The following is a 10,938-nucleotide window of genomic DNA, read 5'->3' on the forward strand; positions in this document are numbered from 1 at the left end:
AATTGGAGCAAGCTCCGTGCGTCAGCATGCAGCAGGCGCCATAAAAGGAAGAGGAAGGGAGATCACTCCGTGGCTCTGTCATCGAGATAGAGGTTACGTCACGGTAGGGAGGTAGGGATATTTGAATCTTTTGTTTTTGGGCTACAAAGATGGGTGTAGGTATTGTATATGCATACTAAAGTTATGGTAATTATTACTGAAATGAAAATGATAATTGAAATGACAACAAACAAATGAAAAAAGTCAGCCTGAATATTAACAGTGAATTTGGTTAATTTTATCTTTTAGGACAGATCAATAGTTTCTAGTCGTCAACAATTGTAGATGTTTGCTGTGTTGAAAAGAGTTATAAGATATCTTACAATACATAAATTATCTTGTATTTGCTGAAGGTGAATGCAATCTAACAACACATGTTTGACCGTGAAAGTTCATTTCATGCTATGTTTTGAGTCTTTTCCTTGCGTTTCTCTAAATTCGACTTACGCATGACCCATCCGAAGGACGTCCGTAATAGCGGGCGGGCTTATAAGCGCGTATTGTTCGTCCAATATCTCAATTAATGTTCAATGGAATAACTAAAAACCTCATCGGAATATTAAATACAACAAGAGCTCGGACAATGATCAGTATTATCCAAGTGTAACTTACTGTGTTATGCCCCCTAATAAATTGCTGAAACAGTGTCCGCTCGATACCTCGAGTAGTTTTCAACGGATTCATTCAAAACTTTATGGAAGGTTAATTACCATGAAAGCCCAGACGAGTTCGATATGTGTATACCACCGTTTTCCGACTTTAACGTACGGAGTTATGCCCCCTGAATTAACGGAGTGAATGTTATCACAAATTTCTGACCATTATGAATTTACTTATTCCCCTTCTTTTCATTAATGTAGTATCGAATGCATTCCAAAGATGTTTTATTGCACTCATTGATCTACAAGGTGGGTTGAATTATTTCTCCTTTAACATTAATTACTCACAAATATTTCATATATTTCAACGATACAAACAACTGCTCATTCAACGTGTGACGGGCGTATTATGAGCCGCTAACTAGTAACCTTGTTCTGTAGCTCAGACTCTAATCATCGATCACAATTTTAACGGTGCAATTTGTTGTCTACGCATTGATCGAATAGTTATAATAATGTTACCTGTCTACTTTGTTAAAAGTTTAAAATATATAATATGAAGCTTATAATCAACAGATGGAATCAACACAACAAAGATTGTCTTGATGTGTGTGTCTTTGTTAACATGTGATACCAAAGCTTGTCTTGAGGAGAGTACGTTTGTTAAATTTTGATACCAAACCTTACCTTGATGTGGGTAACTATGCATTCCCCGTAATAAATTGTCCTGTTTAAAAGAATTCCTAGATAGTTAATAAAAGTATCAATATTTTTAAACCAAGAATAACCCTTGATATGCCGTGTAACCATATCTTTTTGACCATTTTTTGTTCCGTAGCTGCTGAGACATGGAGAACTGTGTCCAGCCTCACTGTGGTCGGGACCTCTCTCTTCCTTATCGCTCTCATCTTTCTTTGCCTCTACATGTCCTGTAAACGGATCGACAACAAGAAGATCTGCTGTGGGGTCGTCATCTGCTTTATGCTATTAACTGGAGGTATGTTTCGGGACCATTTCTTCCGGGCCAAATTTGAGCTAAATGTAAGAGGTAATTGTAAGTTTTTGGTTTAACAAAATCAACAGATAGACCGTTGTGTTTATCATCGTACTGCACATATTCAGTTTAAACACACGAGTTTTGTCACAAATAAAACAGATTTGAAGAAAAGTCTACAAAGTTGTCAAGGATCTCACCAAATAAAGCATATTGTATACATCCATATGGACAACAGCTATCTAGGTATTTGGAATATGGAGATATGTCAGTATTAAGATATTGTTCTCATCTTCTTGCTCTTTATTTCCACGTATATTCAAATGAAGAGATCTGCGTTATTGTACATGTATATTGCTTGTTACGTGATTACTGTTTATATAAGCCAGTTTTTATTATGCTACATTCATGTCTTAATCTTGCCTTGGGAATACTCCCATGATATACAACATGTGCTTTAATTAGTGAATATGTGACTCGTATCAAAATTAATAGCGCATTGTTTTGCTTAAAAATGTAGGGCAGGTTTTATGGACAGGTCTATCACATGAAGGGGTAAACAAATATTAAATTCGTTCAATTAGTATGGTATTTCTTCAGAACCCGATTATTCATGGACTATCATTTTGTACAGCATTTCTTGGGTTTGATCACTGCTACAATACTGCTAGGTATGTAAGGATTAAGTAATTTGTCTAACAAGTACCACTTTTTTGCCAAGCATTCCAAAGGTCGACCTTTTTTAAAGACATGCTTCTTGTCATCTGTTTTTGTCATGTGACCCAAGGCAACTTAAAAGACACGTGCCCTTAATTTCAGTCTGAACAGTATACTCTGAGTTACCTGTGAAGGGTTAATTGGAGATTTAGGTTTTACTTATCACCAAGTCAAATATTTGAAGGGAGAACGACGGGTTCAATCTATTTAGTGGAATAGTATAATTGCTTGTTTTCTGTAAGTGACAATTACTTCCCATCCTCTACGCAAGAGGGCAAGTTAGAAACGAGGGATAGGTCCGTTATCTGGTTTCGCAAATATGTTTATCGCATTGCCACCATTTATGCAACTGAGTCAATTTCACACCTACTGATCTACAACGAACGTTAAAAAGAAAGATTTGTATATATTTTGAGACATTTTATTACTTTGACTTGAAAAAGCGTCTCAAATAAATTCAGAAGCTAACAAACGGATAACACTGGTAACTGTATATTTCAACAAATAAACTATATTTTCAGCTGGGTGCGTGATAAGTGGTATGGCGCTGACAATCTCCTTGTACACACAGATTGGTCAAAACTACGTCCTGGACTGGTCCTTCTACCTTGCTGCCGTTGGTGGGGGCATCGGGTTCATCGCCTTTATCCTCTTTGCCATTCATGTGTGTTTCCTTGTTATCGACTGAAAAAGCAACACTGTTTGTAATAATAGCGTGTAAAAGTGTAACCTCTGATAATGACAAAATATCATAAACCGCTCCCTCTATCAAGCCAAAAGCAAGCGATAAAACGACGGCAGTATAGCGAACCAGTCTCGCGCTCTTGCTGTTGAGTTCTGCTCGTTCGCTCCTTAACTGATATAGTATGCGCTCGTTAACGAAAGCGACATACGAGTTCAATGGATTGCCGTGTTCCTGGTTCCTTCGCTGCCTCGCTATGTTCTGTTTGTTGTTTGTTAGGTTGAGAAAGTACAAGTAAATTGCTGGTCCTTATCAGACACATATTAACTATTTGCTGGAAGGACTCCAAGCTAAGCCTTTCATTTCACTGATGAGTATCGGGGGTCAGTTTTCAATTTATATACAATATACAATATTCTCTGACATCCCTTACCGGTTTTGTCGATATTTCTTTGCCGCAAGCATACCTTTTATAAGAGTATTATTTTATGCAGGACCACTGTGCATTACGTTTCGCTACTTTGGTCAACGATATTGATTATAGCCAAACCGACCTATAAAGACCACAAACGTGTGAGCACAGTTGTCATTATGGTCAAGAATTCCTTAAAGCCAATATCATCACTATTATTAGATTCTGAACGGCCAATCAACAAAGAAGACTAGACTATCAGAGAAAAAAACTACCGCACACAGAATCAGGTAGTTGTAGACGGGTTGCCTTCGTAATGAAGTAATAGTTGTACACAGTTGGTGGTTTAAGTTATTATTATTGTTAGTACATGTATAACGGCCTACCAACACAGCAGAAGGAATTAGGGCAAATAATTGGCCAATGAAAACCAAATAAGAATAGACATGATAGCAATCACACGTAAAGGTAAAAAATGTCAATTTAACAAAAAAAGTGAGCATCGTCTCTCTAACCCTTCGGAACAGACCAAATACTTAAGGATGGTTAAAAGTTGTTCAGACAGCTATTGTTTTGATAGGAGATTTAAGACATGTTATTGTAGATATTTTTCCTCGAGTTGGCTAAAGATCAATGCAATCTGATAATATGGGTTTTATTGAAAATGGCTTAGAAACCAATGGTCGTTGCAGACAGAGGGTCGTCATTAACAGGTGGTTGCTTATAAAGAGGTAATTTCTAAATGTTGGGGTCGAGTATAACCCACTCACAGACTGAAGCTGAGTGAACCTGTAGGTGTTGTATTTTAGGGGATATTTTTTGTGTTTCATATTGGCTTGCTTTGATCAGTGATTCAGCCATTTTCTGGTTATTTCGTTTGTTCATGTTTTGAATAGTTTATCAAATTATTGCATTAAAACATATAGTTTGTTCCTCATCAACTCCAATTGTCATCGTGATGTATTGTTGGACTTAAGGTATCTTTAATTTATGCTGTACTACATAGGTATGTATTGGACCGGTATCGTTTAAGGTATCTTGAATTTATGCTGTACTACAGAGGTATATATTGGACCGGTATCGTTTAAGGTATCCTGGATTTATGCTGTGCGACATAGGTATGTATTGGACCGGTATCGTTTAAGGTATCTTGAATTTATGCTGTATGACATAGGTATATATTGGACCGGTATCGTTTCAGGTATATTGAATTTATGCTGTACGACATAGGTATGTATTGGACCGGTATCGTTTAAGGTATCTTGAATTTATGCTGTACTACATAGGTATGTATTGGACCGGTATCGTTTAAGGTATCTTGAGTTTATGCTGTACGACATAGGTATGTATTGGACCGGTATCGTTTAATGTTTGCAATAGTATAGGCTATACGTATTGTATTGCTATATTTCCTTCATGCAGCCATGGCGATTTCTTTTTACTGTCTCTTTCATGTTTCTGTTTCTGCCATAATATGAAAAGGCGAAGCCTTAAAAGAGCGTAGCTTTTGTTGATCTCTGATATTTACTGAATCAGAATACTGCTTTCAGAATGAGATTAATAGAATCTCTCACCCCCTTCGGGGCGAGATAGGGGAATCACAACCCGAGGGGGAAGATTCTTATGTTTGGCAACTTAAGAATCTTTCCCCGAGGGCTGAGATTCCCCTATCTTACCCACAAGGGGGTGAATGATTCTTTTTATCTTACCCTGTTCTCCCAATGTGTATCATATACACAATGTAATGATAACGTTACATGCTAAATTCAGGGTTGACATGACTTTGATGGATTGTTGACGTGACATCATTGTATTTTTGAAGTGACTTCATGTCATTGTTATGAATAGGGGAATCCCCTCGTCTCAACCCTAGGATGAGACTAATGTAATCCATCCCTGATGTGAGGTATGGATAAGGTTATTCAAACCCAACCTAAAGTTGGCTTGTCGAGGAATAAGAATAAAACAAAAACTCTATTGAGAGTAAGACCGACATGATAATAGGAGAACATTTTTGAACATTATTTAATTTTCCCTGTCAGAAGATCGGATGACCGAACGGCGAACGAGCCTCGCCATGGGATAAGTTCGGACAGGCATTCGGGTAAGTCCGGCCCACGTCGGAATCAGCTTAATTATGACGTCATGAAGTATGAAACGTCAGATTTTACCGCCAATTTTGCGACTTTTTATGTGATACATGGGCCGAACTTGCCACAGTATTATTAGCCGAACCTGTCCGGACCCAAATTGATACAGCAATATGGTAGCGAGTGCTTGGCTTGTCTTTTATGTATATCATTTGAAGCTGTCAGTGTGTTGCACGTTTGACCGTAAAAAGGAGCAATTCCGTTTACAGAAAGTTCGCATAAGTACAAGCGTGATCATGATTTTCTTTCTATCCTCTCAAAAGTAATTTTCTCCTGTTTAGTAATGTTACATTAGAGTTTTCCTCTCCATTTTTTGTGTGAATGCCCAGCCAACTTAACTGCTAAAATCCTTAAAGTTGTAAATATTAGCTCAAAACAAAAATATCAGGGCTGGCCGAACTTTCCCTGGTCTCCCGTTTACAGATTTTGTTGTATTATTGATGATTGGTAAAAATGTATTCACAATATCAATGTGTTGCATCAATGACGCCATTTTCTTCCAGTCAAAGCTTAAGTAGATACTTGGTCGGGTGGCGCAGTGGATAGCGCGCCCGTCTTCACCAAGAAAGCGGGATTCAATACCGGTTACCTGCCCGACCATGCAGGTTTTTCTCAGGATACTCTATCATCCTCCCACATAAAGAATTAAATCCTCTGCGTGCTTCCGTCAGGTCACAAAAAGAATGATTGAGATAAGTTGGGAAAAAACTGTTTGGTAATTGCTATAGAAAAAAGTGCATATGACATATTTGACGATAAGTCTAAGCAAACACTGTGGTCAAACGGCATTGTATAGGTTCCGGAAATAGCGATCGCTTAAGCGATGCAGATTCATGGACATGTTTTCGGTATACTATCATCATTACGAAGGTGGGTGCAAATCAATTAGTGTATTATAGATCAACCTTTGTTATGAACTTGAAATATTCCAGAAATGAAACTTAAAAGCACATTAAAGTATAACGAATCAGTGAGTTTATCACGGCCCGAAGTCGACAATCTCACAGATTATGTCAATAATTAACTCACAGATCTCCTTTGACACACGGTTTATGTATTTTTCATAATTCAATGATTTATAAATTCAAAACACACATGAACGAAAACATTTGTGATTTTTAAACATAATGTAAACAATGATTGCAAATAGCACCTATGGACATGCTACTGTATGGATAATAGCGACCAGACTGTAGGTTAATAGCGATTGCGGCTTTATATTACTGTATGGTTTATTGGATTATTACATTTTGTCTGTTGATAGGAAAAAAACTTCCTCTCACATATATGGATAATTTCGAGTCCAGTTACTGCCAAAAGAGCTTTACAGAGTTTAGTGAAATAATTGAACATTGTTATGCAAGACCACGGAACTTAGGTAGAACGGTTTAACAAACAAAGGATTTTCTTATACGTTGTAGTTCTAGAAGAGATATGTCTCAATACATATGTAAATGTATTGTATATATACCAAAATATGAAAACTGCAGCGTAAGGGTACCAATACTTGATCCACTTTTATGTTCCCCTTTTAGAAAAATACCAAAAATCATCAACCCCACAGTGACCTGAGAGTGTGTTGCAGCTATATTTGGACATAAACTAAGGTGTTCATAGTAATTTGATATGTTTCGGGGGTTTCGATTTACTGTCGGTAAATATGACGTCCGAACCCTAGTCTGGCCGTTATACTTTCTCGAGCAGGGTGCCTTACTGTGGCAGGAAACCGAGTACCCAGAGAAAACCAACGTGGTCAGGCAGGTGACCCCATACCTTTTCATGTCGAATCGGGGAATCGGACCCCGGCTGCCTTGGTAAAAGGCAAGTGCGCTTTCCACTTCATCACCCGACCACCCAGTACAGTAAAGAAACTATCTGTGTAATAAGTATTTGACTATTCTATTGCAGTTTGAAATGGTGGTATGCTTAGCCTCAGACTTTTCCCTTGTAAATATTTAAGGTTGATGAGCTAATTCCTGGAAAAAACTTCAAAAAATTGTTAAACATCAATTTCAGAAAATAAAACAGGCATTTTTGTTCAGGCACAGAATATGTTATTCCTATTTTTAATACTATTTTTTATTTTGTTTTTGTAGAAAATAAATAACAAGTTCTGTTTTGATCATTTCCCATCAATTTATTAGCCAAGGACAATTTTAATACTCATCGCTTAACACTACACATTTTAACCTCACTTTCTACATCCAGTAAACACTTTGACATGATGAAAACCCTATACAACTTGTACAGCCACAGAAAGACAGTCCTTACGCCAGTACAAATGGACTGAATAGAATAGTCACTGAAATGCACTATTAACCTAAGAAGTAGATTTCAAACACAGTATGTCATCATTCCTTTGTTTGGATAGATCACCAACAGGAGATTAGTTACATCTAGAAGTAGGCAGGGAAGGTACTTGCAAGTGTTTTGTAGAGGTAGCAGACATGTGACAATCCTTAAGCATCTAACCCCACTGGAAGACATTCAGGAATGACTCTCCCTCTCATTACTAGCCCACATCAGTGTCCTCCCCGTCAAGTGCTGACTTTACCTTTAGCACCCCTGAAATGAAATTAAATTACATGTAGTGTATATATATCAACAGAAAGTATATGCATTAAATAGCAGTTGATATATACCTGGTACATTGGTACATGCAAGGTTTGGTGATCATCTATGCCACACAATATACAAAAATGTCCAGTTTTTTTGCGAAGAATGCATTCTTTACACATTCATTGGACGTAAAAAACAAAATTTAACAATCAGAAACGATGGAGTTCAGGGGGAAGATGACCCAATCTCTACCTATGCAACTCTCCCACCCCCGCAAGGCACACACTCAAACAGGTACATGTATTAACAAATTTAATACATGTATTTCGTCAGGATTGGAGGTTGGGAAGCAATTCAAATGGTACATCTAAACAGTTTCAGGATATTAAAGCAGAGACATATATTTCGAGCAACTAAATATTGTATTTATAAGGAATATATCTCCCTTCTTTAAAGAAAGATACAATGTATTGATCATTGGCAAAGCTTGCTAGGTCTTATCAGGCACAGTGCATTAAATAAATAGGGCATCTATTTGGCAAGGCCCATACATAATTTCAGAATATCACAAATAAAATATTTCAAATTGAAATAATTCCAATATTTGAATAATTATTATCCATCGATTTTTTTTTTATTATAACATCAATGTAATCCTGCAGTATAAATCAAGTAAGTATTATCGAAAAAAATCTATGAAAATACTTCAAATGTCCAGAATAATTACGTCGAGTTTTATTGGCGATATCACTGCTAATAGTGAAACTTACAAGGCTAAGAGCGCGAGCAAATCCAGACCAGCTAACTTGGTTTGGTGTGGTGGAATTGGCTTATTAACAAGTCACATGAGACGTAAGTGCCTGTCAACCTACAATGTAGAGATAAGTTATACACGTTTTACAAAAAAATATTCCCTTTAGGTCTGGTTGGCAATGTTATTTGTTGTCACATATATCATGGGAAAATGCCACCATTCTGAACTTTTTCAGCTTTCGTTTAGAGCTTTGCTTAATAATTTAGAGGTGCTGAGCCCAAATGTGTTTGTGAAAAATACAACCTATTGGTTCGTATAAAACCTTTAAGGAATTGGGAAAGCAGCTTCAAGGCAGAGAAAATGGAACTTCTGCATTAAATTGTCAATGTATGCCACTTTTTTCACTTTGTTTATCAGACCAGAAAACACAAATGTGCAGTAGAGGAGCTTGGCACACTCTAAAAAGATTAATCCTTTGTATTCAGAAAACAAGAAACAAGAGAAATCGATCGGCTGGCCAAATTGGAACAATTTCATTCGAGGAGGTAATACAGAACAGACAACAGGACAATAGGGAGCAAGTTATTATGAGCATGGTTAGAATTACGATACTTTTTTATTTGCGATGTTACATATTATTTTAAAATATACTTAGTTTGGCTTAGTTGATGCGGTATCTCGTTCGTAGATATAACCAGGCGTCTCAATCAAAATAGTTCCTCTTAAGTACTCATATTCCCAGGTACCATGTGACAAGAATCTGGGTCGAGGACGTAAACCAACCCAAACAAGTCAAAATCTAAACAGAAGTTATATAGCATTACAACTTTCTGGCAATTTTGTTCAGAATATCTGGGTACATTTGTACCAATGCCAGTATCCCTGTCGACTACTATACGTATCACATTGCATCTCGCTGCACGGGCCTACAGTTCCAAGTAAGCTCATCAGACATTAGCATGTGCTATTTATTCCTAATTAGCAGGAATTTGAGAACCAAACAGAACAGTTTGCGTCCGTAAGGCATTTCGTCGTGTATATATAGAGCCTGATGTACACTGTCACAGATACCTATGAATCATTCTTTTTAATGCTGTGTTTAGTCCGTCTTCTACAGCTTTACGCTAAAGGTGAAATACAATCCTGCAACACTGTACACACCAATCAGTAACACTAACATTCAGATGTCACGTATGACCTGGATAATAACGTGTTTGTTTGGTTGAGGATTACCAGCAGCGAATTCAAGCACAGCATGTTAGGCAAACCGTACACTATCTCTGTGGAAACGGTATCTACCTCTAAGGCTGCCCTGTCAGATCAGTGTTATTTTGTTTTACAACTGCACAGCGCCACAACAGATCCTCTGTTTTATTCTACTGAAGGGATTACCACGCAAACCTTTCGATAATACATGAGTTTGTGACCACGATAGATGCACGTAACAAACACACTGTGCTTGCACTGTTTACAATTTGGTAATAAATCCAGTGTGCCAAATATCAATAAATATGTATAATTTAACTAATCATGTGGATTTTAATATCTAAAGTTTCAAATTACATAACGATTAAAGTGTGCAAATTATGAATCGTGCTATTACTAAAAACGATTTAAACTCTTGGACCCGAAAATTCACCATCAGATACATCTTCTACAAAAGACATTGTTGACGAATATAGAGTAGGGACATCACGTTTTGCCGACAAATATGTATTTAACACTCAAATTCGTCACTAAGATCGATGGCAAATAGAAAATAGTTACCCCAGTAATACGCACGAGTAACATTACTCTAAATCTAATATCAACCCATCTATTGTAAGCTCTTGTGAAACGTTAGTTTTGTTAAGTTCAATTGTTATTCTGTAATCACTGGGGGTGCTTGATTAATGTATTGGGTTGGCGTCCTATTAAGAAACATGACCCTCTAAAACGCGCCCCATGTGTCTAATTATGATAATTGTTAGTTATTAACAGCAAAGTAAAGCCGGGAGATTCTCACCCCTGATCTTGTTTTGTTACCAACTTA

The 10,938-nt window shown here is 37.1% G+C and overlaps 1 protein-coding gene across 1 annotated transcript in view; it reads left to right on the forward strand.

Moving 5' to 3' along the window:
• LOC110457327 overlaps positions 1 to 5,121 on the forward strand; it is a 30,863-nt gene extending 25,742 nt beyond the window's left edge. The window contains exons 3-4 of the mRNA XM_021508548.1: positions 1,477 to 1,635; positions 2,871 to 5,121. Coding sequence (XP_021364223.1) covers positions 1,477 to 1,635; positions 2,871 to 3,037 — 326 coding nt within the window. The 3' untranslated portion in view covers positions 3,038 to 5,121. The remainder of the gene's footprint in view (positions 1 to 1,476; positions 1,636 to 2,870) is intronic.
• Positions 5,122 to 10,938: the final 5,817 nt, after the last annotated feature.

Source organism: Mizuhopecten yessoensis, unplaced genomic scaffold, assembly GCF_002113885.1.
Source record: "Mizuhopecten yessoensis strain PY_sf001 unplaced genomic scaffold, ASM211388v2 scaffold9109, whole genome shotgun sequence".
Lineage (NCBI taxonomy): Eukaryota > Metazoa > Mollusca > Bivalvia > Pectinida > Pectinidae > Mizuhopecten > Mizuhopecten yessoensis.